The sequence below is a fragment of the Pogona vitticeps genome, chromosome 15, assembly GCF_051106095.1.
Source record: "Pogona vitticeps strain Pit_001003342236 chromosome 15, PviZW2.1, whole genome shotgun sequence".
In the NCBI taxonomy this organism is placed as follows: domain Eukaryota; kingdom Metazoa; phylum Chordata; class Lepidosauria; order Squamata; family Agamidae; genus Pogona; species Pogona vitticeps.
Window position 1 is genome coordinate 13,442,747 of NC_135797.1, and position 27,771 is coordinate 13,470,517.

Here is a 27,771-nt window from a genome sequence, read left to right on the forward strand (position 1 = left end):
CCCTCCGGCCCATGCCCGGCCTATTTCTTCTTCCCCTAAACCCCCCCAGATTTTTACATTTATGATGTGCCTCGGTTGATGGGATGAGAGCTCATTTTGAGGCGGTGGGGGGGGAGACAGGATTTTTGGAATATATTTTAAAAGGAAGCCAAATTAAATCGGGGAGAGTGGGGTGCACCCACCCCAAAAACCTCTCTGTAGGTCATTCAGCTCCCCCCATAGATCGAAAGATGCTATATTTTTATCCCCTCCTTTGGTTAAATCATTGTTTTTTGCGATAGGTTTGCTTTTTGAGGTTGGGTTTGTTCAAAATCTGTGTGAATTGACTACTACAGTATTTTGTTCCAGGCTTTTGACATGCTCCAAGATCTCCTTGTCTCTGCTAAATCCACTCCCCCCACCCCCCAAGTGTGAATTCTCTGTGCTGTCTCTCCGCAGCTTTTGAGGCATGTTTTAAACCGATTCTGGTGCAAACAAAATTGACTTTTCGAGCATCTGCCGAACATAACATGTTTATTTACTCTGGGTGGGTAGAGCTTTGTCACTTAAGGTGGCGGTATATAATAAATATTTGGAATAAAATAAATATGAAATGGAAAATAAGCAAGCAGATGCTTTCTCCGCTTTTAAATCAGACCCGGGAGTTGAAGAATAAATAAACACAGCATTTTGTATTTTATATTATGGAAAAATCCATCGGACACAAAGGGTTTTCACGTGACTCAAAACTTTGCTCATGCTTCTGTAAGTTTTTATTTTATTGTTAAACGTGCCTTAACAAGGTTTATAGCAGTCTTGTAACTCCCAATGTTGCTGCTAACAAGGTATAGTTCTGAATCGCACAGTATTTTATTTACTGGCTGGATTTATGTGCACCAGGGAGGAACAGCCGGGTGTCCCTCTTGGCCTCAACTGCTCCTGCCCTCAGAGTTTCGCCACCCTGGGTCTGAGCCCCATTAGCCCGGACCTCGTTCCAGGGAGGGCGCTATGCTCTTTCGAGTTTTGGGAGTGCCGTTCCTGGAGCTGGCCAAGATTTCCAGGAATTGTCCAGCTTGCAAATGTCAGTTTCACCTTACCTATCCCAGTGGCAAAGGGCTTCTAAATTGTTTCCCTGCACCGGTCAGCTCCGGCAGCCTTTGCTTCCTGTTCTCGATCTGTAAAAATTTGAACCAAAGCCTGCCGTGGGCAGTCCTGGGAATTATAGTTTCTGGTGAGGGTGTCTCCCAAAGGACGACGACTCCCAAGACCCACCATATCAGCTTTTTTTTTTTTGCTTTCATTCAGATCAACAACAGGAAGCAATGGCCAGAGAAGTCCATCTTGGCCTTAAATAATGTCTAGAGAAGAGGGACAATGTAGATTTTTGGCTGGTGGGTGGCAATTCTTGGAGGATTCTGGGTATTGTAGTCCAAAAATTAGTTTCTAGTGATGGTTCTGGGTGTGGCGAACAACTGTGTCTTTTACCTTTCTCGTTCTCCTTCTTGCAGGTCAGACTGGACATGGCCGCCTCCAGCAGCAGCAGCTGCAGCCGCTGGGCGTGGAAACCGGTGGTGAGCAGTGGCCTCCTGGCCCGTGGCTTCCACTCGTGCAACGTGGTGCAAGGGAAGCTCCTCGTCTTTGGAGGCCTGAGATCGCCGGAGGCCCGAGAGTCGCCTCTCGGGGACGTGGTGGCCTTCGACCCGGCGCACCAGACCGTCCGCACGCTGGCTCCCGAACGGGGCTGCCGACGGAGCCACCACGAAGCCGTGGTGCTGGCCGACCGCCTCCTGTGCGTGGTGGGGGGCTGGGACGGCGCTCGCCGGGTCTCGGGGGTCTGCTGCTTCGACGTGGAGCGGGGAGAATGGGAGGAATGGACTACCGCGGGACCCTCCCAGGGGGCCCCCGTGGGGCTGAGCAGCCACACCTGTACCAAGATCACGGACCACGAGGTGCGGGTCGTGGGCCGGGAGGGCGGGCTGCGCACCCAACGGCGCTACTCCAGCATCTTCACCCTGGGCCTCAACCCTGCTACCAAGACCTACTGGTATGTTTCCAAAGCAGCGCCTCCTCACTGGGAGACCAAGGGGGTTATCCTGGATACGGGGGACGGACGAACATTAATTTAGAACCCTCTTGGATGTTGGGGAATTATTTTGCTTCTGATCGCCAGGTACAAAGAGGAGGAATTGCGCACAGCATCAAGGTCTGGCCACTCCGCCGTGCTGCTGCGTGAGGGCAGCTCCGGCAGTAAAGGCAGCGGCTACAAACTCGTGGTGTTTGGTGGGCGCGACTCGGCCGACTTGGACGTGGCCGGTCGATGGGGCAAGGGGAAAATCCACGTGAGTGAGGTGTCTGTGAGGCCAAGTTTCCGCAAGAATTTTTGGGGGGGATAGATTCACATATGCACCAAATGAGCCACGGTGTAGGGCCACAGGCCACGCTGCATGGCCAATCCTGGGGGATTTTCCTCTCTCTCTCTCTCCAAAGGCTGTTTCTACCACCATCTCCTTCTCTCTCTCTTCAGGTCGATTCTGTCCACGCTGCAGGACTGACAGAGCAACTCTCCCGCTTGGTGAGTGCCGAAAAGGGGTCCGGGGCAGCCCCCAAAGGCCTGAGGCACCAATCCTGCACCGTCGTGGGACCCTTTGTGGTCATCTTCGGAGGAGAGACGCTGGGGAAAGGCCGGGATGCCGTCTGCAACGACCTTTACATCCATGACACGAGTAAGATCAGGCAGCCTGGGTGTCCTCGTTACCAAAACCCATCCGGAAACTCTCCTTAGCGATAGTGCAGAGGGAACAAGATCCTAAACTCACATTGCAGGGAAATCCTTTTGTTCTGGATGAATACAAACGAATGTATGGGACAATTACATCAGCTATACGTTGATTCTTGTTCTTTTTTCTCTCCACAAATTTGTGTGGAAACACAGAAGCAATGCAGGCCGACATTCTCCCCCCTGAAAAAAATGGCTAGGGTGAACTCCTTTGGTATGACCAGGCAAATAAGCCTCTGAAGATCGCCAGGAGTAAAGGGGCGAGGTTCCTCCGAGAATCTAAACGTCTCCTTTCTCTGTTCCTCCAGGAACCTCACCTGCAAAATGGTTCCACTTTCCTTGCCCCGATCGGGCTCAGAAGAGAGTGGGTCACCGGACGTGCCTCTGGAACGATCGGCTCTACCTCCTCGGGGGCTTTGGAGCCGACGGCAAGACCCCCTGTGCAGAGATCTGTAGCCTGGAGATCGACACGTGAAGGGGGGGGAGCCTGTTCTGAGTCTCCAGCCACGTCCATCACCTCCGAGAAGCAAAATTTCCTTCCAAGGAGCTACCAAAGCAAGGGCGTGCCTTCAGCCGTGACTCTCAGGGCCTCAAAAAAGAAATACCTGGCCCTCACTTAAGAAGCACCTTCCTGTTTAAAGTAGAGATTTTCAATTAGCTTGAATGCATTGGCGGGATTTGTTTCGACATCTGTGGCCCAGTTGTAAAATCTAGCAGATTAAACATGAATTTTCTACTATTAAATCTCATAAATCTGAATCTGACTGAAAGAGATTTGAAGGAAAAGCACATGGTCTGTGCGAATAGTGGGGGATGCGGGTCGTGGTCGACATGGACCCATCCCCACCCCCCGCCCTGTGTGATTTTTGCACTCGCCTGCCCAGAGCCCCCGTTTCACCCAAGACCCGTTTCTTTCTCACAAGGAGAACCACAGTCCAGGAAGCCTCTGTGAAGCACAATTCACTTGAAAAACATGTCATGCCTGCCTGCTTTCATTCTAAAATAAAGAACTCTTTTAAAAACATTCCCCGTTTCAGTGAGAGTGATTTGTGTATCCCACGCTAGCTCCTGGGCAAGGAGACCTGTGTGTGTGCGCGACCATCAATATTTCTCCGGTTCAGAAGCAGGAGCGTTTCTTCAGAAGAAATGTCTGCAGAAATCTGCCTTCTGAAAAGGGTTGTTCAACATCTTGGGCATTTTTTCACTGAATAATAACTAATTAATAAAGCGGTGATTATTCCACAAATATCTATTAATCCCACTGAGATATGCAGGGTTTACCCCACCCCCCAGGGAAGTGTCTTGAGCAGAGGGGGTTGGACTTGATGGCTTTCTACGATTCTAGTTTGGGTAATTTAATCCCATAACGTTATAGCATTTCATATCATTTGCTTTGCTTGTGGTGACAAGCTTGGCTCTAAATAAGACCCTAATTTCTGATGGAATAAAACCTGGCATTCCTCTTCGGCTCTCCCTGGTTCTGAAGCACTGAGAGAGGCGGGCCCTTCCCAGGTTTGCTACCAAAGAGTATTTTTTCCCCCAACGGAGATGCTTCTAGGTCCTTGATTTTGGAAGGCGTCCATGCAAACCGCACCCCCTGTATTTTGAAGACCAAATGCAACCCCGTGCACTGCCGACTTCCATACTAGTCCAAACTGTGTCACAGAGAAAACTTTTACTTAACAAAAAAAATATATTAACCAGGGATAACGCCAAAATAAAGTTAAGCCTTCAGGGCCTGGAACTGCAACCGTGGAACGAGAGGTTTTAAAGTCCAGTGTGGGGTACGGGGGTGGAGAACGTAAGGCCCCTCCGCTCACTAGGAGACCAAGACCCCGGCCGAACTGGCTTTGGCTCCGGCCGCCTCGGCGTTTTCCTTGGCAGGCGCCTTCTGATCATCCTCGCCCATCAGGCGGATGTTGTGTTTTTCCCGGAATTCGTTCAGCTCCCGGCCTTTCGTCTGCAGCTGCTGGCTCAGTGTCTCGATGATTTTGTTGATCTGTGTGTGGGGGGAAAAGGGGAGGAAGGATCAGGGATCGCATCGCTCCTGGGTGGGTGGGGGAGTCCAAACCAGGGCTCTAGACTTCCTGGCCCTCGTCTGTGGCGAGAAGAGACCAGCTTCGTGCGTGTGTTACGTGGAAATGACTTATGTCACAATCCCACGTAAAATTCCCCAAACGAGGCACAGCAAGGGTGCTTATCCGGAAGCGGGCGTCTTCTATGGGAGGCTTCTGAGTGGTGCCTCTTAGCCCTTAAAAATCAAAAGCCACTAAAAAAAAAAACTTTCTGTGACGGGAAAGAGAATTCTTCTTATTTTTCTTTGCCGTCTCCAAGACCCCCGAGAGAAATGGTTTGGGGAACGGCAAACCTCAGAGAGCTGGCGATGGCCAGCCGGAGGCATTTACCTGCTCTTTGTTGTTTTCCAACGCCGGGAGGACCTCCTTCACCGTCCGCTCCGCCAGCACGCCACCCACCATCCGATAGCACTTCCTGGTCGGGTCCACTTCTCGGAGTGTCTCAATCACTAGTCTGGAGAGAGGAAGGGAAACGGGTGATTGGGAGAGCCGAGCGGGAGAAAGACAGGGGCCACAAGCCAGTCGGACAGTCTCACGCACCCAGGATCCCCTATCGCTGGCTGGGAAAACATGCCATTTTCTGTAAGGGTTTTCCTGTCCCTTTCAATTCATTCACCAATGTGGTTGCCAAATGACTGTTTTCTCTGTGCCGTATATTATGAACTACTGGACAGTTCAGTGGTTTCGTGCGCTCTGAGGTTATAATAATAATATAATCATCTTCGGACTGCAGTGGCTGGGGGTTCGATTCTGCACTGGGCCTCCTCAACAGGGGCTGGACTGGATGATCCATAAGGTTGTTTCCAGCTCTGCAGTTCGAAGATTATTATTACGATTATTTGCTTGTGCTGTTGAAGAACTTGTAGGTGCTTTGAGGCGATCCCCAACAGACTGCCAAGGTCACCAGACAAACAAATAATATCCGGACCGATCGGAGAACTGATCGTAAACCCTGTAGAAGTAGTAGGCCATGTGATCCGTTTCTGCTCAGTTCTCCTCAGCTAAGAAATCCCGTTGCCAATTTAACCTTGCACGAGGGAAACTGCACAAGTCTTGATGGCAACCCAGCTAGCACTGTGCGGATGAGCAAATATACCACGAATTATCCTCTGCAAGCCTAAACAGGCAACAGGATGCTGGCCCACTGCGTTTTATTCTCTCATAAACTAAAATAATTGTATGGTTGCTGTGGGTTTTTCGGGCTCTTTGGCCGTGTTCTGAAGGCTGTTCTTCCTAACGTTTCGCCCGTCTCTGTGGTCGGGGCATCTTCAGAGGACAGCACTCTGAGACTGGCGAAACGTTAGGCGAAACGTTAGGAAGAACAACCTTCAGAACCCCGGCCAAAGAGCCCAAAAGACCCACAACAACCATTAGATCCCGGCCGTGAAAGCCTTCGCGAACACATTAAAATAATGGTGCCCTATTTTACCTCCAAGAGACAGAAGGGTGAAATCACAGGACGGCTTTTAAGCAATTTTCTCTCTCTAATCAATTCATTCCATGATTAACAAAAGCAAACACAGAAGAGCACTCGCCCAAAACAGCCGAAATGACCCTTTCGAAAACCCGCCCCGTTACGTACTTGTGCTCGTTCAGCTCCATCTCCAGCTCAGCCGCCTTTGAAGCGAGACCTCGTTGCTCCTGGCGAAGGCGGTTGAACCCGGCCACTACCTAGAGAGGAGGGAAAAATGGAAAAAAAGATCAGACCCCAAGGGAGCGCCTGCGGCGAGATCCCTTTTAAATGGTGACATCCTGACCCCACTGGGGCCAGGGTTCTGCCAGAGCTGGGAATGGTGAGTGTTTCTGGACTACAACTCCCAAAATCCCCCAACCAAGAGAAGTAGATTGCGGCTTTTGAAAACGTGTGTCCCTCTGAGCGTGTACAGAGGGCAATGCTACAGAATCTCCCATAAAAGGGGGCAGACCCTCCACCCTTGCACCGTCTCTTCTCCCCCAGAGCTCAAAGAGTTATTCCCTCTTTTGGACTACAGTTCCCATAATCCCCTTCCCAGGTAGGACACAGGCGCCGCTAAAATTCTAGGGCGCCTCTGAGCATGTGCAGAGCATACACAGCCAGGTTTCTCTACCCCCCCCCCTTTTTTAAAAATCTTGTCTCGGACAGAGTAGGAAAAGTTAACGTTTCTGGACTACAACGCCCATCACCCGCCCCGCGCAACCCTCGGCCCAGCAAGGATGATGGGCCCTGTCGTCCATTCTCCCCTCGCCGGACCTGCTCGGCCGTCAAGGCCTTGCCCCCCGCCGCCGCCGCCCCGGCCCCCGCGCCGCCCGAGGCCGGAGCCGGGCCGCCCTTGCTCTTGCCGCTCTCCGCCATCTTCACAACGGCGGGCCTCCCCTCCCAAGGCCCGCCCCTTCCGGGATGCGCCGGAAGTTGCGGGACGGAAGCGAGCGCCCTTCGCCCCGCCCACGCACTTCCGGGCCGCCATTTTGGGCCCGCTTTGCTTCTTTCTCTCCCTTTCTTCACACCAGCCTTAAAAAGTTCCTTTTTAAAAAAAAGTAACAGAAACGCCTTGGAACGGCTCCGTGGGCCGTAGGGGCCTGGAAAAAGTAACTTTTCCGAGCTCCGGTTCCTTTTTTATCTCTTTGGGCGCCGCGCGTCAGCTCCCCTCAGGGTCCCACCCGGCGCCCTTTTTGTTGAGGGCACAACAGGGGCCCCCAAAGGGAAGCGAGGCGTTATTAAGGAGCCCGCGCAGTGAAGGTTTAAAAAAACTAGAAAATATGTGAACAACGTTACTCATAGAGTAACTCGCGAGGCGTTAAACGCAGCGTTCCTCGCGGTGAACGACCTGTTTCCTTTGCCATTCGGCTCCGAAGGCGCCATTGAGCTTGAGGGCGCGGGGCTTCGCCGCCATCTTTGTCCTGGGCAGACGAGCGCCTGGCGCCGCCATCTTAAGTGCCCGCGCACGCCACGCACGGGGGGCAAATAGAGATAGGAAAAAATATTAGAGTAGCCCACGGCACTCTTATGAGAACACTTCCGGGTTCTTAACACCCAAAGAGGAAGTAGAGGCGGCCGTCTCAACATGTTGTGAAAACGGGGGGAAAGGAGGGGCAAAAAAGAATTTAATTTTTTTTTCTTTCAAACTCTTTGAAGGCTAGAAGTGTATAGATTTGGCATTGTTCCGGTCTCCAACTCCCAGCATTCCCTAGGTGGCTGTCAGAAGGTAGTCATCTTTGCTGCCCAAGGAATTCTGGGAGCCGTAGTCCAAAGCCAACTTCATTCCCCCTCTCAAGATGTAAGTCTAACCATAGAGTCCGTTCTCTTCCATCTTTACTGTGGGCGAGGTTGCTTCCAGAAGCGCCATCTTTGTTAAGGGAAAGCTGGACTTCCGGGCTGGACTTTTGAGGGGAAGGGAAGTTCTTTGGAGCTGATTCCCCTCCTGCAGTTTCTGTTGCTGCTGCTCATGTAAACTGGGGGGTGGATGGGGGGGTGAGGGAGTGGATTTTTTGTTTGGGGGGGTGCAGGAGGGCCTAGTGGTGGGAGGGATGCAATGGGAGAAAACCTGCTGAAGGCTTTGGGCTGGAAAAGGTTAACCCGCCCTTGGAAGGAGCGATCAGGGGAAGAAGCCAAAATTAGCTGGGCGCCTTCCAAAACTAGGAAAAGTTACTTTCTTTGGCTTAAAGCATGGATCATCCCATGTTGAGATGTAATAAAACAAACTTTTGCCAAGCTCTGGAATAATAAGCTACTCAGCACCCCTGCTCTGTTTGGGTGGGGGAAAGGATGGAGAGAGAAAATAGTTAGAGAGGAGACAGGGTTGGGGGGGTCAGTGGAACTCCTTGCCACCCTATGCTAAAGAGGGGGAAAGGCCAAACTTTTTTTTCCTGTGACTGAATCTTTGAGGTTTTGAAACCCAGCCTCGCTTTCATGCCTTTAACAGTACCCTGATATTGTTTGGACCAGAGCTGGAGGCACCTAAAGGACTACACCTCCCAGTGTCCCCCTGCAGGACTGGGGGATTCTGGAGGCGGTAGTCCCTATGAGTGCTTTTCAGACAGGAAGCAGACGTGCTTCGTGCAGACCCAGGCCGGCGCGGGCTTACTGCTTTTCTTTGCCCCCCCCCCCCGTAGGTGGAGAGCGGTGGTCCGGAAAGTCTGGAAAGGCCTCCGTGGGGATGAGAAACAGCTTCTTGGGTCTCAAAGCCCAGCTTCCGTCCTGAGGTTGGTGGGTTTCGGCTCACAGACATCCCAAGCCCGGAGAAAGCAAGCAGGAATCAAATCAAATCCGAAAGAAACCCGCCCCTCTTGTAATGGCAGAAGGGCAGAGTGACGCGTCCCGGGCCCACCCTGGAAGGAAGGAAATGTCAGTCTGGGTGCATGGTGTTTTGTGGGAGAGCGACACAAGACTCCCCCCCCCCTCTTTAATTTAATGAAAGCGTCTCCAGGGTAAAAACATAACAGGTTTGTCAGGATTTTAAAAATCATGCCTACCACTTTTTCCGTGTTTGTGGGCAGAACCGCAACCACAAAATATGGCAAGAGGCCGAAAAGGGGCGAAGCTGTTTACAGCTTTTGGCTGTGCAGAGTCAGAGGTTGAGAGTTTGAATCCCCCCCCTGCCTGGGCCTCCTTGATGGGCTGGACTGGATGATCCCGAGGGTCCCTTCCAGCTCTGCCGTTCTGAGATTATGACGAGGATGAGAAATTCCTGCCTGCCCCATGGACTTAGCTCTCGGTGGATCCTGCACCCAAACTCAAACCTGGCAGATTCTCCCCCCCCCCCCCGTGCAGATGTGGGAGGAAACTGGCGTGTGGGAATAATGCATGGTCTATATCTTTATGCCGTAGCTCCTTGGAGTTCGGACCAGCCCGGCTTCCCCTGTCCCATTTCCAGGGCGAAAGCAACCTGTAAACACACACACACACTCCAAGCTTGTCAGTATTCCTTTGTGGGACTGCAAGGTCCAGCATCCCCAGTTGTGGGAGTTGTAGTCCAGCGAATGATCTGCTCCACGCTCGGATAATGACACGAACTCTTGACAGGCCAGCTAAAGATTGCAAACCCAAGAAAAGCGATGTCCTGTTTTCCAGGCTGCCCTGCTCTCCCTGCTGCCCGCTTTTCTCTTTCCCCGCAGAGTCCGAGGGATGTCCGCAGGCACGGGACCCCCGAAGCCCCTCATCGCGGTCTGTCAGGTGACGTCCACCCCGGACAAAGAGCGCAACTGGGCTTCCTGCTCGCAGCTTGTCCGGGAGGCAGCCCGGCGAGGCGCCTGCACCGTCTTCCTGCCCGAGGCCTTTGATTTTGTCGGCCGAAACGTGGAGGAGACCCTGAAGCTTGCCGAGACTGTGGATGGGGACCAGATCCAGCGTTACGCCAGCCTCGCCAGGTAGGGCTGTGTGATGGCTCTTTCCCACAGGGAGGGAGGGAGGAGCAAAGCGGGGTTTTGCTCGACGGGTTTTTAAGTGTGTTTTTCGTCATGTCTTTCTTGACCCTTTTAAATACGATCCTTGTTTAATCTTTTCGAATATCTGTACACTTACTGTTATTAGCTTTTAAATATTTTAATGATGGAAGCTGCCCCAGGTCCTCTCAAGGCGGGTTAGAATATTTTAAATAAATACATAGATAAATGCTTTAAAGGACTTTTTAAAGGGGGTTTGTAGCCAATTTTGCCTCTTTGTTGTGCCTTTTGAAAAGAAACAGAAATCAGCTCCCAGAACCTTCTTCGAAGGTACGCAAGCTGAGCACCCCCCTATGAGTTGAAAGGAGCGCCAGGGGCGAGCCAAGCTGAGCAATCCGGCATTCATTAAATACATTTCCGGCTCCCTTTCCCGAAAGTCGTCATTGGGTGTCATGCAGGGGAGATGGAAGGAGCTTCCCCGAATCATCTTTTGGCGGGTCCCTAAACTAAGAAGTGCCAAACGAACTTCTGCTGCTTGGCTTTAAAACGGGATTGTTTCTTTTTCCAGAGTCCAGGTTGGCATCCTTTATTCGTAGTGGGGAAAAAACTAGGCAAAGCACGGATTTTCTCTGAGGCAAGGTTCCCAAGAATTAATAATAATAATAATAATAATAATAATAATAACCATGTGCTGTCAAGTCAATTCTGATTTATGGCAATCCTTTTTGGGATCTCAGAGAAGATTCAGAGGTGGTTTCGCCTTCCCTTCTTCCGGGGTTGCCCTGGGGCTTCTGTGCTGCTTACCCGAGGCCACCCAAGGCTGGCTTTTCTCCCGGGAGGCCCAGTGGGGGAATCGAACTCCCTACTTCTGGTTCCGCAGCTGGAGACCTCCGCCCCTGAGCTCTCCAGCCAGCTTCCCAAGAATTAGAGGCACTGTTTTCCTGCCGAGCGTCCGGGCCCACGATTAAGGTGGAGGGCCGGGCAGGTGGAACCCAACGTCTTTCTCCTCCTTCCTCGGCAGGGAATGTCGCCTCTGGCTGTCCCTCGGAGGGTTCCATGAGCGAGGGAGTGATTGGGAGACCACCGGACAGATCTACAACGCCCACCTCCTCCTGGACCCCCAAGGTGAAGGAACGCCCTTCAGCTGGGATGTGGCTGCCCCCCTCCCCACGGCAGTCCCAGGTCTCCTTAAATGCCAGCATTCCTCTCTAGCCCAGATCATGAGCCTCAGAACGGCACATGGCTTGTATGCGAAGAAACATCAGAGCCCGGGAAAATTAAATATTTGAACTGTTGCTCCCATAACTTGTTGTTGTGGCCCCACCTGTAACTTTGGAGTCGTGCAGTGGCAAAACCTGGGGAAATCCGAATACTGGGCTTTATATGGAAGCATTTAATTAATCATTGGGAGGGAAATAAGAGGTTGCCAACGTTGCAGCTTCGTTCCATTCCAATAACACTCCCTGGGGCTTGGCATCCGGACATTGGCTTGCAGGTAGCCCCCGTCCTTTTTTCCCCCTGGGTCTCGCAGATCTTCACAGCTGTAGCTTTAGTAGCCCTGCTGCTGCAGGATTAGGGCACGGATTTATTTACCCCCTTCTGTAGGCCACCTTTCTTTCTCCCAGGGAGGGGACCCCAGGCGGGTCGCAGTGTTAAAAAAGAAAGAAAAAAAAAGTCATGCTCAAAAAGCCATGAACTGCCAGTTAAAAAGCAGTTTAAACTACAGTCATAATTAAAATGATTTTAAAACGTTTGAGACTTCAAAAGCCAGCTTAGAAAATGCCACCTTTGGGGTCGGGAAAGGACCTAAAGGGAGCACCTGAAGGGCCCTGTCTCGAGACAGGCTGAGAGGAGGGAGGCGCAGACCTGTTGGAGCCAGAAGCTGGCGTCTTTCCCTGCCCTTCCAACTGCATCTCTCTCTGTTTGGCGAGGCCGGTCGCAGGAACCCTCGTGGCCGCCTATCGGAAGACGCACCTCTTTGACGTGGAATTGGAGGGCCGCGTCTCCCTGAAGGAGAGCGCCTTCACGAATCCGGGCCCCGAAATTGTGCCGCCTGTTGACACTCCGGCTGGAAAAGTAGGTGGAGGTGGCGGTTGGGTGGTTGGCCGGCTATTTGGAGCTTTATTTTAAAGCTCAGTGGGTTGGGGCTGTTGTTGAGGGAGATTTGGGCCAGGGTCTGTGGCCGTTTTCCAGCCTGTGGTCTCTCCCCTGGATTTTGCCACCTCCCCCTCTTACCGGTCCTGCACCCCTGCCAGGTTGGCCTTGGCATCTGCTATGACCTCCGCTTCCCGGAGATGTCCCTCACTTTAGCCCAGGAAGGAGCCGAGCTGCTCACCTACCCATCGGCCTTCACCGTGGCCACAGGGACCGCCCACTGGGAGGTAAGTCGCTCGGACAGCCATCCCCATCGTGGCTTTGAAGAAGAATGATCAAGGACAGAAAAGTACATTCACACCCAGCCGTTTATTTAAATAAGGCCCTGGTGGCAACAGGAAGACAATTTCTTGAACCATGTTGACGTAGGGAACAGGAGACCAAGAGTTTGTTAGTCAAATCCATTTAGGAACTAGATTTCCTGTGAAGTTGTCGACGGGGGGGGGGGGGGGAGAAAGAGGTGCAATAGAATTACAAGTTCACATAGGCGACTCAAACAAGTGAGCCAAATGCCGTGCTTCACAGCATACCTATCTCTTTCTAGTCTGGAATGGGCATCGGGTAGCAAGGGTGGGATGTCTGTAGGTGGAGAAAATATCACATCCAAACCCTGAAAAATAGCTTGATCCTGTTTTTCAACTGGGGGCGCAGGGACTCAGCCCTGATTTTTCGCAATGCAATGGATTCGTTTTGAAATGTGGTGCCGGAGGAGAGCTTTGCGGAGACCCGGAACGGCCAGAAAGATAAACAAAAGTGGATCCTAAATCAAAATCAAGCCTGAACTCTCTCTGGAGGCCAAGATGATGACACCGAGTTTGTCCTACTTTGGAGAAGACCCTGAGAATGCAGGATTATGCCTGGAAAAGGCCGTCCTGTTGAGAACGGCGGAAGGCAGCAGGAGAAGAGGAAGAGCCAATACAAGACGGAGGGACTCCCTCAGGGAAGCCACAGGCTTTTGAGTTTGTAAGAGCTGAGCCAGGATAGTTGAAGTTAAAGAGATTTTAGAGCGCTCATTCACGGGGTCAGCATAAGTTGGAGGCAACTTGATAGCACATAATGGTGGCATTAGGATATTTCATTCAAGGAGGGCACTCTGCCTATGCTCAGACACCCTGCCCATAAAGAAAACCTTTGATCCCTCAGCCAGGTTAGTTTTTGCACAGACAGAGGCAGGCCACTTCCGTGATCATCGTTTGCAGCTGTAACGAGGACACCCCCTGGGTGGGGGCAGGGGGCGCACGCTGAGGTCCTCTTTTGTGCTCCTTCCCCGCTTCCAGGTGCTGCTCCGAGCCCGGGCCATCGAAACCCAGTGCTACGTGGTCGCCGCGGCTCAGACGGGCCAGCACCACGAGCGACGCGCCTCCTACGGCCACGCCATGGTGGTGGACCCCTGGGGCACCGTCATCGCCCAGTGCCAGGAAGGGCCGGGCGTCTGCTACGCTGAGGTCGACCAGGCCTACCTCCGCCGCCTCCGGGAGGAGATGCCTGTATTTGCTCACCGCCGGCCGGATCTCTATGGCCGGGTGGGGGGCCAGCAGACCCACCTCCCCCAGTGACGTCTTCTGCCTGCCTCACCAAGGGGGTCTTGGGGCACTTCTGGCCCGTCTGCCCCCTTCTGGATTCGCCTTTGCCGGGCTGAATGAGGGGCCCCAGGAGAGCCACAAACAGAACTGGAGGAATTATAAAGTATGAAGGCCAGAGAGGTGCCCTCCCCATTCTCTCTCTGTCCCAGGAAATCGGCTGTCTGGGCGCAAGTCTCGCCCCAGAGGGGCAAACCGGCCATCTGGATGTGGGGAATTACGCGGGGTCCATGTGGCCTGAAGGCTGGGCTTTCTGGGAGCCCCCCTGGCTCTCTCTCCTAGACTACCTGGTGATTTCCCCTCCCTCTAAAAAAAAATTAAAAATCAATGCAAATAAAAATGTATATGTCTGAACGCTTCTGTTTACTGCATGCTTGTGGTAGCGTCCAGTTTTACTGTATTTTCGAAATCAGAACTGAGCTTCCACATAATTCTGCTTTGGAAAAATTACAGAAGGATGGCTTTTTAAGGGGCCAGGCCCGCCCACAGCAGGTCCCCGGAAGGCAGCTTCCACATTTCTGAAAAGTTTGTGTTCCTTTATCCTCCTGTACTTTATTTCAGTATTTTTCCCCCCTCCATGTTTTGGGGTTGGTATTTGTTCTGGACGTCGTACTGTATTCCCCTCTGGTCTAGCAGCCAGGTGGGCCCAAGTTCGATTCGCTTTATGCTGGAAAGCTAGCTCTCAAGGGTTGAGGTCTTCGGCCGTAGAGCCCAAGGGGTTGGGAGTCCGAATCCCCACTTGTTCCTCCTTGACTTGATGATCGAGAGGGTCCCTTCCAGCTCTGCAGTTCTAAGATTATTTTCTACGGGCGTCTGTGAATGTCAGGCACTCGGCAAGCAAGCCCTTTTGGTATACCTCTAATTAATGAAATAAATCTTTAAGAGCCACATGGCTGCCTTCTGGGGCCAGTCTGGAGGTCTCTTTGTGTTAGCACAGCCACATACCAAGCCCAAGTCATTTAAGCACGACTGTTAAAAGATTACACACACACGCATGCAGAGGTGAGTTAAGGACCGACCGCTGCCCTCCCTAGAACAGGAGTACCAGTAAAAGGCAGATGGTTTTTTTTATTCTTAATTGTTTTGAGGGGGGAAAAAACAAAGCTACACTGGGTGTTCCTTAAAATAAAATAAAAATTAATAATAATACAGAAGTCACAGGTTTTACAGAAATTTGTGCCGGAAATGTCTCAAAATGACAAGGGGAGGGGTGTGACTGTGTGTGTGTGTTTGAAGGGGTGTATGAAGGTGGGAAGGAGGGAGGGAGAGAGGGGGCAGCCCGGCCTTTGCACGCTTCGCTGAAACACCCGGAACCGAGTTAAGACCTCGCAGGCGTCCAGTGCGAGCTTTCAGACCAAGCCCAAGAGAACTCGCGAGGAATAAAATTGTCCCAGGAAACGTTGAGGCAAAAGGTGGGATCAAGTAGCTTGGCTTCCCTTAGGCTCTACTCATTTTAGGCTGCAAGGGGCGGCTGGCGATGCAGCTGAACGCCCACGACACCCGGACGGGGACCTCTGAACCCGTCTCCCACCCACCCTTTTCCTCTCTCATCTGGTTGGAACTTGAAACTCATCCAGTGTCAAAACCATACGACGTGGACGGTGTCCCATGGCTAGTCCCGACTCAAGAGGAGACCCACTGAAGCAGTTGCTGAAGGGGAAGGTCAAGGGTAGATCAATCCTACCAAATGGATCTATTGCCTCATTGGGCTTATCAATTGGATTTAGTGTCTATTCCTGCCTCCTTTTTTTCCCTAGATGGAAGAAGCGATTGGTGAAAATAGGAAACGCCTCTTTTTTTGATCCACTTGTGTTTTTTTTTAAGTGCGGAAGGGTTCTCCCCGACAGGAAGTATCTCAGTGGCTGCGTGAAGAGACGGCTTCGTCACCTTCTTCTTCACGCCTCGCTCTCAGAAATGTCTTCCCGCAGGACTAAAGGGGCCAGAAAGTAGAGGCAGTCAAACGGGGCAGAGAGAGAGCAACAAAAGCCAACGTCGGCATGTCCTGAAAAAAAAATCAGCGCAGCGGGTCTAAAAACTCTGGCCCCAAAGTCGAGGCACAGAAGGCTTTCCTGAACACCCACTGCCCCCACCCACCCCCAGGACCCTTTCTGAGTCTTTCGCCTTATTTCGTGAAGTCAAACAGAAACCAAGCGCCACCAAGAAAAACACAAAATCCAGAAGGAGGGCTAATTTTCTTTCCTTTCCTTTTTTAAAGAGAAAAACAATCCCTTATACAGATTTGACTCAGAGGGTTCGACAGACATTTTCTCCCCACAGAGTGTGTGTGTCAGTTCGTCGCGCGGACTGGTTTAAACTGTTTTACTTTTAAATAAAGTACGGGTATGATTCTCCCCTGAACAAACAGAGCGCAAGGACATCCCCGGGAAACTCAGTGGCGCCCGGCTCCTCGGGATGCAGTTCTGGGGGCGGGTGGGGTGGTGGTGCTAAGACCGACCCGTGGCCGTGTTACCAAAACGTAACAGCACGCTTGCAGCCCACCCATCCCATAATAAACCCCCTCCCGAGTGCCCTCCGTCCCAAATCTTCCGTTTCCACCCATGCCTTGGGATACCACCCCCACCCCCTGAAACGTCTCTTTGTGACTCCCAAAAGCTTGCCACAAAAGAGCAGAGCGGAAAACGATACCTAAAAAAGACGGGAGGCGGAAAACGCCGCAGGGCTTGACTCCGTCGCCACCGAAGCCCCAGGTCTCCCGTGCGCCGGTGGTGATGCTATGAGTCTTTGCAAGATCCGGAAGGAAGGGGGGGGGAAGGTTTGCTGGAAAGCCAAGGGGAGCCGCCCCGCCCCACCCCGAGGAGCGTTTCCCCCTTCTCTGTTATCTTTGGAGGCAGAGGTTCCCTCGACTCAATGGTGAGGGAAAGGCACACACAGTGGATCAGAAGGGGGCCGGGGTGGGGTGGGGCTCTCTCTCCACTCAGGGACGGGGGGGGGAATGGGACCCTCTGGCTACCTTCAGTGCCCCATAGCTAGCTGGCTGGCGGGACATTTCCAACCCCAAGAAAGCACACACAGAAATGGAGATTGGAGCCGGGCTCATGCGGAGCCGGAAGGACCCTCGCCCTCTGCAAAGGAGGGGGGGTCCCCCTTCCTTCCCGACCAGGTCCCTCCGTCGCACCCCCACTCCCGACTCCAAGGCATAACAGTTCTGGACCCCATCGGGCCACTCCTGGCGTCCCCTTTCAGATCGTTGCTACATAAGAGGGTTGGGCGGGTCGCCGGTCGAGGGCGCCGACCCTTTCTGGCCTCCTCCTGGCCCACGCCGGCTCCCACCCTGCCTTCAAATTCACAGTTTCCGGGGGGAAAAAGGACCCGAAACAAACCAACAACAACAAAAAATAAACGCACTAGCACAGAGTGCTTTCCGTCACACAAACAGCAACGGTTAGGTTTGCTTCTTGCTTTCTTTCCTTTTTTTCCTTTTTTTTCTGTTTTACTATAAAGAGGCCAGCCCGGGCCTTCCCTTCGGGCCACGCCACCCCTGCTCTAAACCCTTCTGGGCAACGGTGGACGTTAGAGGGACAGTTTAAAAAGAGAGAGAGAGATAGAAAGTGGGGGGAGAAACGAGAGAGAGATCAAGAGCACAGGGTGACGGAGACGAGGAGCGCCTCTTGGCGATGCTCGGCCAGCCAACAGGGAAACAGGCTCCGGGTCGCCCTTGAAGGAAGGAGCGCAGGGTGGCGGAGGGGGAGACCCCCGAGAATTTTCCATGTCTCAGTCCCCGACCGAGGGGGAAGAAAACGAAACCAGCGGTAGCAGACACCCTCGCGTCGAAACGGGTCTTAAAGCCACCGAGCAGAACGTGGGATAAACACAAGGTTTCATTCCTTTGCGGTATCATTTTTTTTCCTTTTCCTTTTTTTTTTTTTTTGAAGGAAAAAAAAAAGCTTGGGGGAAAAAATAATTTGCCCAAAGGAAAGCCAGAGACGAAGGGGTCGCAGGAGAGAGAAGGGGAAAAAAACAAACAAACAAAAAACGCCACCCACAATTCCACCACCGGGTTCAAGGCGCCGTCTGCAGCATCAAGTTCCTTAGAAGTTTCTGGCGGCCCACCTCGTAATCCTCCTCGTCCACGTTGACCAGCAGCTTGATGGCCTCGTGGCCCACCGCTTGCTTGAGCGAGTCCGTGATGAAGACCCCCTTCAGGGCTTCCAGGAGGGAGCCGTTGATATAGTCACGCCAGAAGGCATCCAGGTACGTCAGCTCCGAAAACTTTATGTCACAGATGATGGAGCCCAGGTCCCGGGATTTCAAGATGGTGTTGGCCTGGCTGAAGCGCTCAAACTGGCGCTCCAGCGGGTCTTGCTTGTTGGAGAAGACGTTGCCCTCCAGAGCCGTCTCGTGCTGGCAGTACTCCGCTCGCACCCGCAGGCGGATATCTGGGGGGGGAAGGGAAAGAAGGACGATGAGCAGCACCGGTGGAAAACAGCCTGGGCAGGTGCTAAAGGGTAAAGAAAGCGGTAAGAATCGGGGTATCCCTTGGGGTGAACAGACAAGAGATGAGACACCCCCTCCCTGACAACAAATAGATCAGCATGTGCAAGTGAGAATTAACACAGTCTCGATGGCCTGTTTCTGTTGGGGAGTTTTTAACAACCTCGCATGCTGCCTTTAGTAGGTTTGGATGGGAGGGACCTTTTCTAGGCTCGGGCGCCTGTCAATCTGTCCAGCGCTCACCAATCGCTCTCTCTCTCTCTCTCTCCCTGCCTCTTCCATTCAAAGATGGCTCCGCCTCTGGGCTCTGTGGCTTTCCCCCTTTTCTCGAGTCTAGAGGGAAGATCGTTTTTAAAGGATACTTGCTCTTAATTATTTCATTGTATTTTAACGAGCATATAGTTTGATTGTTTTTAATCTTTAACTTCTTACATTTTTAATTCTGTTCCTTTTCGTACTGTGAGCCACCTTGAGTCCCTTTACTGGGGAGGAAGGCAGTATAAAAATAAAGTAAATAAAACAACAATAACAACAGTGAAGTTAAGAGTCTGTTGAGGTCTGTTTCTGAAAAACAGCTACGTTTGTCAGTGTGCTGTTTAATTTGTTTAGTTGTAAGTAATGAAACCTATATTTTTTTTCTACTATGAATGTCTCAGAGTGAGGCACTAAGACTGCTAAGTGCCAGTGAATAAGAAAAAAAGGGGGGGAGCGCATTCGTTTGGGGACCTTGAATCTATTTCTCGTCTGTGAATCCCTGCACTCTGGTTGCACAGCAATTTAACCCCAAAACTCTGCAACAGTTTCTATCCAGAAAGGATGATGAGGACTAGGAAGAGGTGGAAAAGGCAGGGAAGACACCGATTTTCATTCCTGGGAGGGCGGTTGGCCATGGGTCCCCAAGGAGGGGCAGATCCTCCCGTGGCCCACACAGGGTGTGGGTGGGTTTGATCTCCTTAGGCCTTCTCCAGAATAAGGGTATTAAACCTCCTGCCCCCCCCCCCCGTGTGGGCCACGTGGCCTGGGATCCAGGAACAGAAGAAGCAATGATGTGCAAGTGGGATGTAGATCCGAGCCGAGACGGAGCCACGGAGGAAGGAGACTTGAACCAAGGCGGCGGCTCCCATTTCTTTCTCCCCTCGTGGCTGCTAAGAGCCACACGAGGACACCGGCCTGCCTTGGCTCCCCGCTCCTGGAGCATGGAAGGGTCTCTGGGTTCTGGGAGGGACCCGCGGCTCGGAGACAGAGCTCGGATTCAGCGGCGTGCCCGGAGGCAAACCGGCAGGATCTCTTACCGCACGTCTGTTTGTCCTTCGGGTCCGGCGTCACCGACTTCCTCCTTTTCCGCTGGCTCCCGAGGAAGGCTCTCCCCCGGCTAGACCGCTTCATACAGATCTGGGGGCCCGAGGAGGAGCAGCAGACCAAAGGGTGGTGGGGAGGCACTGGAGACGGGAAAAGGCATGTATGCCTCAGAGGTCCTCTCTAGGAAGGGGAAACGATCCACCGGGGCCCCACTTCGCCAGCTGCCTCCCCCCCATCCTCCGAATGAAGGCCAGTGAAAACTAGTTTCAGAATCATGAAGTTGCAAATCAACCACGCGTGGCCCTTGCAGAAGCTCAAAGGGATCAGGCCCCGATAAAAATGTTAGGGAACATTTTAGGACATCAGCGATCACTGGGAACCCCTCCTCTTCCCTTCCCAGCTTCCAAGAAGCACCCCAAAGTTCCTGCTGGGACAGAGAGAAGCGGCTCCTAAAGCCGAAGGAGACCTCGATGGCCAATAAGAGCCGCTTCTCCCCACAGCCTGCCCCAAACGTGGCTTCTTGGCTTTCGCGTGAGGCAAAAGCCAGCAGAACAACAGGCAAGCGGCCGCAACGGCCCCAGTATAAACCAGACCCAAACGGAGAGAAAGCTTTCAAGGAAGGAAGGAAGGAAGGATAGGCCCTCTCGGCAAGGGATCGGGGCCCGCCCGCCCGCCCGTTCTCACCAGCTTTGTGTTGGTGGGCAGGGACGGGCTCGGCGCTGCTGTGAGCCCGTGGCGTCACATAGCGGATGGACGTCTCTTCGAGGTACTTGTCGACGAGGTCCGGACAGACTGCGGGACGAAAAGAGACGGGCGTCAACGGGTGAGGAGGTTGACGAGGGTGGGATCTCAGCGCTGGAAGACAAGGATGATGGGGATGATCTGCCCAAGGGCAGCGGGGAAAGAGCTGATGCGCAGCGGCGGGGGGGGGGGGGGAGTGGAGGGAGGGGAAAGTGGGGGCAACAGGCAGGTCCGGAAAGACCGCCTCCAAGGGCCGACCCAGCATAGGCAGTAGGACCCGGGTGTCTCCGCGGGGGGTCTGTTCCAGCCTCACCCACCGGGGATGCTAAAAAGCGCCGGTTACAGCATACATGGTTCTAATGGCAATTGCTATACCTGCTAATGGTCTCTGGCTTCCTCTAGCGACCCATTCTCAGACCTTCAACTTAAAATATATATATTTCTAGGATTTTCAATATTTTCAGACTGTGGATAAGTGAATCAGTGGATACTGATCCCGTGGATAAAGAGGCCCTGCTGTATTCATGTACGTGTTGCTCCTCTGCCTGGTGGTATCAGGTTTTTCCAACCGCAGGGTCAAAATGGGTGGGATTGAATCTGTGGGGTGGGAACTGACCAGCCTGCTGTCTTACGGGGCCCACACCCTGTAACTGCTAAGGGGGGGGAAGGAATATTTCAGCACGCCACAAAAAGTGAATGCCATTGCGTGAACCAATAGCACAGCTACGAATAAACTTATCACCTATTTACCGTTTCTCTCCATCACATTAAGGCTTTTGAAAACACGGCATGGTTGCGGACAAACTAGGGCTGAATCCTTTGCGCCCGTCAAATCCCCAAACTGCCGGCCGGCCACCCCTGGAGGCCCAGCGCTGACGGCCGGAAGAGGGACGCCTGCTCTGGCCCCTGGCAAGGCCTTCTGACCCTCAACCAGGAGCGGTCAAAAGCAGCTGAACTCTGGGGACCGAGAAGACGGGGGCCGTCACGTCCACGTTCTGCCTTAGAGGGCTAGATGGAACCTCCATGTTCAGAGGCCATCTATCTCAAAACGCCAGAGGCCAGGGGAGAGGGAACCCGAGGGCAGGCCCTCTCCTCGTCTCCACCTTGGGAGTTTGCCAGGATCCTTACGGCTTCCTGGGGCTGCTCTGGAAGAAAACCCCCCTCCAGCTTTGGCCAGACCCGGCAAGACACGGCTTGGGTTCCTGGATCGGCCGGCCCGAGAGGGTGGCCCAGGCTCGGCGCCCTTTGCGTGACGAGACACGTGCACGAGGATGGGTACGGGCGCCTGTGGGGACCTACCAGCCTTCCTCCTCTTCAACGTGACGTAGGGCAGGAGGTCGTGGCGGGTGATGATCCTCAGGAGCTGGAGCACCTGCCGGAAGTTGGTCTCGTCGCAGCGGCCTTGCCTCTCCAGCGCCAGCAGGAAGTCCCGCCCGCTGCGGATCATGCCCCGCTCGTAGTCGTCGATGACGTCCACGAAGAGGAAGGACAAGACCCGGACGTCCCGGTGGGTCAGGTGGGTGCCCACAATGTCGAACATCCGGTGGAGGCTGTAGAGGCCGTGCTCCCGGTCGCCCTCCTCTTCCGGCCAAGCTTGATGGCCCCTCCGTTTCAAGGCGGCCATGGCGGGCACGGGCCGGCGCCGGGCCGGAGCCCCCCCCCGATGGCCGCGGGGAGCGAGGTGGACGGAGGGAGGCGCCCCTAAGGCTGGAACGCTGGAAGAGAGAGCAGCGAGATCAATCCTGAACTCCAGGCATCAAATCCAGGTCGAAGGCCACTTCCGTTTTAAAGTCTTGGCGTGCTTTTTTGGATCCAAGGGTCTTATGGCCGGTCGCTCGGCTTTAAGAGTGGCCTTTCCACCTTCTAGGAGGGGGGGGGAAGCCTATGAAAATGGGGGGCGGACCCCACACCCGCACACCCATCTGGACATGGGGAAGGGAGTATGGGAATCCCAGCAGGGATGAACTGGGAACACAAGAGGTAGAGACTGGAACCAAGGCCAGAAGGCCCCCCACCCTCATTCAAACAGGGAATATACACGGCACGGGGAGAGGAGACGAGGCAACACCAGAGATATTTCATGCTGCCAGTTTGCAAGAGCCCGGCAGGGCGGTTGAGGACAGGATTTTTTTGAGAGGGCTCCTTCCTGGGGGGGTCGCCACGAGAGGTGATGTGATGTGACTAAGAACCGCCACCAAGACAGGCAGGGCCACACACACATAAGTTTGTTATCTGGCCTGGAAATGTCCATCCACACCGGGGGGAGGGATATGTGTGAAAAACCACTTCCGCTCAAGTCCCCCCCACCCTCCTCAACTCCACTGACCGAAAGAGAGCTGACCGGTCAATCAGCTGTCCGGTTGGGCTCCTGGAACTCCGGACCCCTCGGCCTGCCGGCCGGGGCGTATTCCTCTCTCTCCCACCCTCCCTGCCCAAACATCTCTTTCGAGCCAACTTCCCGAGTTCTGACCCTGATCCCGGATTATCTCTGTTTACGGCCACACGCTCTCCGCCTCTGACCACACGCGGCTGCCCGCTGACCTAGTTCCCGGCTTCTCCTGGTCTCTGCCGTGACCCTGGCCAGAGAGCCGGAGTTCAGGTTCCTTGTTCCAACTCCTCTCCACATTCAGAGAAGACGAGAATTAAACTACTTTGTGAGCGAGCCTTTCTGGGGAAAGGCCACCTTGTAAAGGGATCCCGTTCAGGGTTAAGACTCAAACCTCTTGTCAAACAACGGGAGTGTTTCGGAACCTGATCCAATGCCGCCTTTCTCCACCTGGCATGCTTCACAACGTCTGTTCCCATCATCCTTGGGTTTCATGCGAGTCCTCCCAACAACGGGCAAACGGCCGTTATTAAGATCTGCTAACAAGCTTTCAAATTTCCCTTCCTCCCCACCCCACCTCAGCAGGTACATCGGTATTGACCTGGTGAGACTACAGAGAGCCCGTGTGGTGTAGCAGGGGGCCTCCTTGAGGACTGGAAAGCTGTGAAATCGTGAGACCAGCATTGTGAAAAAGTTACTTTGAACAACTTCCAGAATACCCCCAGCTAGTACAGCTCCTGGCCATGCCAAGGGGAGATTTCGGGAAGACCTCGTCCCATAGCATGAACCACTGGAGAGTCTAAGGGGGGGGGGACTCAGTCTTGGGAGGGGGGCAGTAGGGCTCTACAGCAGGGGCCCCCACTTGCCAGGGAGGTGAGAGGGAGCCGGGGTGATTTAGGCTAGGGATCCCACCCTAAATACACACCGACTGAGCCTCCACATCCAGGCAATGTTTATCCCAAGACAGAAACACTAAAATCTTGATTAAAATGAATAGAAAACCTCAAGCAAACGCGACTTTCTTTGGAGTAAGCCCACCTGGGCCTGTGGTGTTAAACAGTGATGTTTTTGGACGACACCCCCACCCCACCCTGAAATGACGCAGGTCAGGAGGATCCTGGGAGCGATACACCGAAAGAGCAGCCCCCCCCCACAAACGTGCGGTCCTTTGCCCGCTGAGACCTTGTTGAAGCAGCCCCTATTCCTGCCACACAGAGACCGTCCCCCTCACCTGGCCCTACTGCACGGATTAGGGGGATCGTGGCCTCGAACCTGGGGCTCTATGCTTGGAGCCCCCAGCCCTTCTTACACCAGCCGCCTTAGCCGACCGGCCAACCTGGGCTGTTCCCTCTGAGAGGCTCCCCCTTCCCGAGGGATCAGGCAGAGAGCACCCTTCCTTCCTTTCCGAAAGAGAGAGATCTCTCTGGTTCAGGACACCAAGGACATGATCCAGACCCCTTTCACAAGCAAAGAAGCTCTGCCACGGTGGCATCAAATTTTACTCTTGCTTACGTCCACCTGACGTCCAATGAAGAAAACACAGCTCCCTGTGAGGCAGCCGAAAACACAACAGGGGAGAAAAGATGGCCACAGGGAAGCAAAAACCGTCATCAGAACAACTTTATGAGGTTTTTTTTTCTCATAGCCTCAACTGCAAACACATCAGACTCTAGAGGTGGACCTGCCTAAATATATATTTCACAAATACTGTAACATAGACATTGCAATATTCAGCAATTGCAGTCTAAAGAGGACAAACCAGCCTGTCTGGAGGACAAAAAAATCGGTCAGCGGCTAGAAAGGAGGTCCCCTCCCCATGTGTAGCTCAGTGGCTTAGTTATCTGGCTGTGGAGCCAGAGGTTGGGAGTTCGAATTCCCCACTGTGCCTCTTTGACAGGGGCTGGACTGGATGCTCCAGAGGGTCCCCTTTTAAAGCCCTGTATTTCTGAGATTATTCTAAGATTATTATTCCTTGACAGGGTCCAGAAATTCGGTCACACCAAAGGCCAGGTCAGTAAACAGGAAGAGAGCCGACCGGCCAGACACAGCCTGGCTCTAATTACGTTAATAAGCCGCAGGAAAAGCAACGGAAGAGAAGATGAATCACCAAGCCTGTCTCTTCAAGCTTGGAAAGGCAATTTAGCATCTGCAGAGGCTGTACTCACCGTAGGCCTTCTTGATTCCCTGAGGTTGCCTCCTCGCCACGTTTACACTTGATCCTGCGCGGCTGGTGGAGCAGAGAGGGCACGGTTTAAGCAACCAAAGTCTCTAGTCCACTTTAATCTTACTTTTTAGTTTTTTCTTTTTTAAATGAACCAAGCCCAATCAAAAGAAAAATAATTGCTCAGTTAAGGAACATCACACCCAGCTAGAGCAGAAGAATACCGTATTTTTCGCACCATAAGATGCACTTTCCCCCCACAAAACGGGGGTGGTGGAAAGTCTGTGCGTCTTATGGAGTGAAGAAAACAGATTATATTTTCCTGTTTTCTTCTCCTAAAAAATTGGTGCGTCTTATGGAAAGGTGCGTCTTATGGAGCGAAAAATACGGTAACTTCATTCTACTTAAAGCTATGTTTTCAGTGTGCGATTCTAGAGGAACGTACTTCCAAAACAGGTGTGTCTGCTTTAAAAAAGAAAACACACAAGAACAGGGCCAGAAACTACCCAGCCAAACTCAGGATAAATCATCTCTTTTCTCCCTCCTGATCAAGGACAGGTTTCTTGGCCCTTAAATATTTTTATACTCTCACAGATCTATACAACCATTTTGATAAAGGTGGAGAGATCTTGACATAGTCGCACAAGGCTGTCAAAAAGACTCAAAACACAAACTGTGTATACACTTGACTATCTGTTGTGAAAGATTACTTTAAAAAATTCAGCCGTGAAATTTTGGCGGTTTGTTTACTCCCCTCCCGACAGGCTTTTAATTATTCAAGTCAATCCAAAGGGCTAATGTTCCCAAGGCAGCGAAGTTAATAAACTTTAATAAGTTTCTAAGGTTCGACCCACCCACCCCCCAAAAAGCCAGCTCTGCAGATATAAAGCCCTCTCTCACACACAGGCGGATAAACCCAAAGGAGAACATTGGAAAATTAAGATGCTTGTCATTTGGACTTCAAAATAAATTTGGACTTCTCAGTTTCCACCAATTTCTTTCCTGTCGCCCAACAGCTAGGAGACATGGATGGGCTTGTTCCAAACACAGGGAGGAAAACGTTCCCCAAAAACTGGAGCGGCGAGTTCGAAACCTGCCGATTCCACGCCCGCCCTGCAGAGTAGCTTCGTCCCTGTCAGTTCCTTTGCTCCACCTTTATGCTGCTCAGTAAGAGAGGAAAACATAATTAAGGGCCAAGAAGCCTGTCCCCCCTTCCCCCCCCCTCAAAAAAAGACCCCACTTGAGTAGGGAAGCCCCCCACCTACGATCCCTGTTGACTCAGCAGCTTCTCCCTCTCTCCACCCCCCCCTCACACCCCAAAAGGGGCAGAAACACAATATCTAGGGCAGGCACAGAAGGGGGGGTCAACCCTCAGCCGCACTTTGACAGACCCCCCCCAAAAAAGCTCCACTCCTGGTCTGACTCCCTGACCCTCAGCCCATCTCCCCCCCTCCCCTTTTGAAGACGGGGGGGGCAACGTGAAAGAGGGGGTTCAATGAGGCTTGCCCTCCCCCCCAAATTAATAAGGCTTCTCTCTCCCCCCCACCGAATATTTCCCCCTCCTAACATCTCTCCCCCTAAGCGAGGTGGGGACTGTGGAGTGGGGGAGGGCTATGACTCCCCCCCAAAGGGCCCCTCCCTCGTGACAAAAACGGGGGGGCAGAAGGGGGGACCCCCCTCCCTTGCCCTGGGGCTGGAGGCGGGCGTGTTTCCACCCCCTCCCCGTCCCTCCCTTCTCTCTTCCCCCCCCTCCCCGCTCTGCCCCCAAAGCCAGCCCTCCCCCCTCCCTGGGCCCCCTCCCCGAAAGAGCCCCCCCTCCTCCTCCTCCTCTTCTTCCTCCCCCCCTCCTCTTCCTCAGGGCCCGGCGGGCCGGTCTAGGCCTCCCTCTCGCTCACCCTCTCCTCAGGGCCCCCCCTCCCAAGGCCGCCATTTTGGGTCCCTCCGGTCCCCTGCCCCCCCCGCGCCCCGCCCCTCCCCCGCCCCCGGTTCTGACCGAGCCTCGGCCGCGGCTGGAGCGAGCGGCACATCCGGGCCCCGCCGGCGCCTCCCTCCCTCCTTCCTCGGGCAGCGCTGCCCACATCCGGGCATCCCTGACGCACGGGCGCCCGCCTCCGCCCGTCCTTTTCCGGCCCGCTTCCGGTCCGGCGGCGAAGCGGGCGGCGCCATCTTTGGCAAGGGAACGGCGCGGCGGGCGGGCCCGAGAGCCGGCGCAGGCCCGGCGGCCATCTTTGTTAAGGGCGCGAGGGCGGCGTCGGCGCTATTGGCGGTCTTGGGAGTGGGCGGCCATTTTGGGGTGGAGGGAGAAGGGCAAGCGACTGTATCCTCTTCGGGGCTTTGTGGTTCCTGGAAATGTTCATTCCAGAAAGAAGGGGGGGGGGGGGGAAAGAAAAAAGGTCTCTTCCCAGTCGGAGGCCAGGATGTGTTTCCTGCGCTATGGCTTTTAACCCTGATTAAACACATATTTTAACACATATAAAGGCACTCTGTACGTGCTCAGAGGCATGGGTGACGGTGACCCCCCCCCATGCCTCTGAGCACGTACACAGTGCCTTTATATGTGTGCTTGTGTGTGTGTGATGGCACAGGAGCAGCACCATAGTCATCATTCAGAAAGATGCCTTCCAGGTATCAGCACCTACAGACTTTTTTTTTATGATGATTGTTTGCAAACGTCAGCTGGTTTAAGAGTCCACGCGAGGCCGGAGGGAGGCCTTCAAAGCACAGCCCGGCCGGGGGGGGGGGGGGAGACACAAAAGCCGCACCCCCCTTCTCCCCCCCCACTGGCCCAGTGGGTTAGCCCCACCTTGGGGGAGGGGGGGACCCCCCCAGAGGTTCTCGGACTACAACTCCCAGAGATCCTGGCCATCAGA

The 27,771-nt window shown here is 53.5% G+C and overlaps 4 protein-coding genes across 10 annotated transcripts in view; 2 read left to right on the forward strand and 2 right to left on the reverse strand.

Annotated features, from left to right (window-relative positions):
* The window catches only part of KLHDC9 (kelch domain containing 9), a 115,708-nt gene extending 111,929 nt beyond the window's left edge, over nt 1-3,779 (forward strand). For all 3 annotated transcript variants that reach the window (XM_020810256.3, XM_072983803.2, XM_072983804.2), the window contains exons 3-6: nt 1,488-2,023; nt 2,150-2,318; nt 2,504-2,702; nt 3,064-3,779. In XM_020810256.3, the coding sequence (XP_020665915.3) occupies nt 1,488-2,023; nt 2,150-2,318; nt 2,504-2,702; nt 3,064-3,230 (1,071 nt within the window). In that variant the 3' untranslated portion in view covers nt 3,231-3,779. The remainder of the gene's footprint in view (nt 1-1,487; nt 2,024-2,149; nt 2,319-2,503; nt 2,703-3,063) is intronic.
* A 636-nt stretch (nt 3,780-4,415) lies between these two features.
* PFDN2 (prefoldin subunit 2) lies at nt 4,416-7,765 on the reverse strand. Of its 2 annotated transcripts, none has more exons than XM_020810262.3 (4): nt 7,635-7,765; nt 6,413-6,501; nt 5,161-5,284; nt 4,416-4,754 (listed from the first exon to the last, which is right to left on the reverse strand). In XM_020810262.3, the coding sequence occupies exons 1-4, from the start codon at nt 7,734-7,736 to the stop codon at nt 4,575-4,577; spliced, it is 495 nt and encodes a 164-aa protein (XP_020665921.3). In that variant the 5' UTR covers nt 7,737-7,765; the 3' UTR covers nt 4,416-4,574. The 2 variants fall into 2 exon arrangements, with proteins under 2 accessions (XP_020665921.3, XP_072839911.2); XM_072983810.2 differs by lacking the exon at nt 7,635-7,765 and adding an exon at nt 7,061-7,214.
* Nucleotides 7,766-8,165: 400 nt separating this feature from the next.
* Nucleotides 8,166-14,276, forward strand: NIT1 (nitrilase 1). Of its 2 annotated transcripts, XM_020810232.3 has the most exons (7): nt 8,166-8,254; nt 8,920-9,009; nt 9,922-10,173; nt 11,210-11,313; nt 12,131-12,264; nt 12,444-12,569; nt 13,620-14,276. In XM_020810232.3, coding segments are annotated over exons 1-7 (987 nt in total). In that variant the 5' UTR covers nt 8,166-8,252; the 3' UTR covers nt 13,899-14,276. The 2 variants fall into 2 exon arrangements, with proteins under 2 accessions (XP_020665891.3, XP_078238242.1); XM_078382116.1 differs by lacking the exons at nt 8,166-8,254; nt 8,920-9,009 and adding an exon at nt 9,016-9,249.
* Nucleotides 14,277-16,103: 1,827 nt separating this feature from the next.
* Nucleotides 16,104-27,044, reverse strand: DEDD (death effector domain containing). Of its 3 annotated transcripts, none has more exons than XM_072983801.2 (6): nt 26,895-27,044; nt 24,906-24,967; nt 21,714-22,129; nt 20,358-20,528; nt 19,667-19,813; nt 16,104-18,319 (listed from the first exon to the last, which is right to left on the reverse strand). In XM_072983801.2, the coding sequence occupies exons 1-6, from the start codon at nt 26,979-26,981 to the stop codon at nt 17,943-17,945; spliced, it is 1,260 nt and encodes a 419-aa protein (XP_072839902.2). In that variant the 5' UTR covers nt 26,982-27,044; the 3' UTR covers nt 16,104-17,942. The 3 variants fall into 3 exon arrangements, with proteins under 3 accessions (XP_072839902.2, XP_072839900.2, XP_072839901.2); XM_072983799.2 differs by having other exon boundaries at nt 20,358-20,465; nt 26,895-27,043; XM_072983800.2 differs by lacking the exon at nt 26,895-27,044 and adding an exon at nt 26,797-26,867.
* Between the last annotated feature and the right edge of the window lie 727 nt (nt 27,045-27,771).

Excerpts from the sequence above, each read along its gene's own strand:
- DEDD (XM_072983801.2), bottom strand. The coding sequence starts at position 26,981 with ATGTGGGCAGCGCTGCCCGAGGAAGGAGGGAGGGAGGCGCCGGCGGGG. Across the intron at positions 22,130-24,905 it reads GGGAATCAAGAAGGCCTACG|CGTTCCAGCCTTAGGGGCGC; the intron begins GTGAGTACAGCC and ends TCTCTCTTCCAG. Across the intron at positions 18,320-19,666 it reads GAAGGACAAACAGACGTGCG|ATATCCGCCTGCGGGTGCGA; the intron begins GTAAGAGATCCT and ends TTCCCCCCCCAG.
- NIT1 (XM_020810232.3), top strand. Across the intron at positions 10,174-11,209 it reads CGTTACGCCAGCCTCGCCAG|GGAATGTCGCCTCTGGCTGT; the intron begins GTAGGGCTGTGT and ends CTTCCTCGGCAG. Across the intron at positions 12,570-13,619 it reads CAGGGACCGCCCACTGGGAG|GTGCTGCTCCGAGCCCGGGC; the intron begins GTAAGTCGCTCG and ends CCCCGCTTCCAG.
- PFDN2 (XM_020810262.3), bottom strand. The coding sequence starts at position 7,736 with ATGGCGGCGCCAGGCGCTCGTCTGCCCAGGACAAAGATGGCGGCGAAG. Across the intron at positions 6,502-7,634 it reads CCGAATGGCAAAGGAAACAG|GTAGTGGCCGGGTTCAACCG; the intron begins GTCGTTCACCGC and ends CCTCCTCTCTAG. Across the intron at positions 5,285-6,412 it reads ATGGAGCTGAACGAGCACAA|ACTAGTGATTGAGACACTCC; the intron begins GTACGTAACGGG and ends TCCTCTCTCCAG.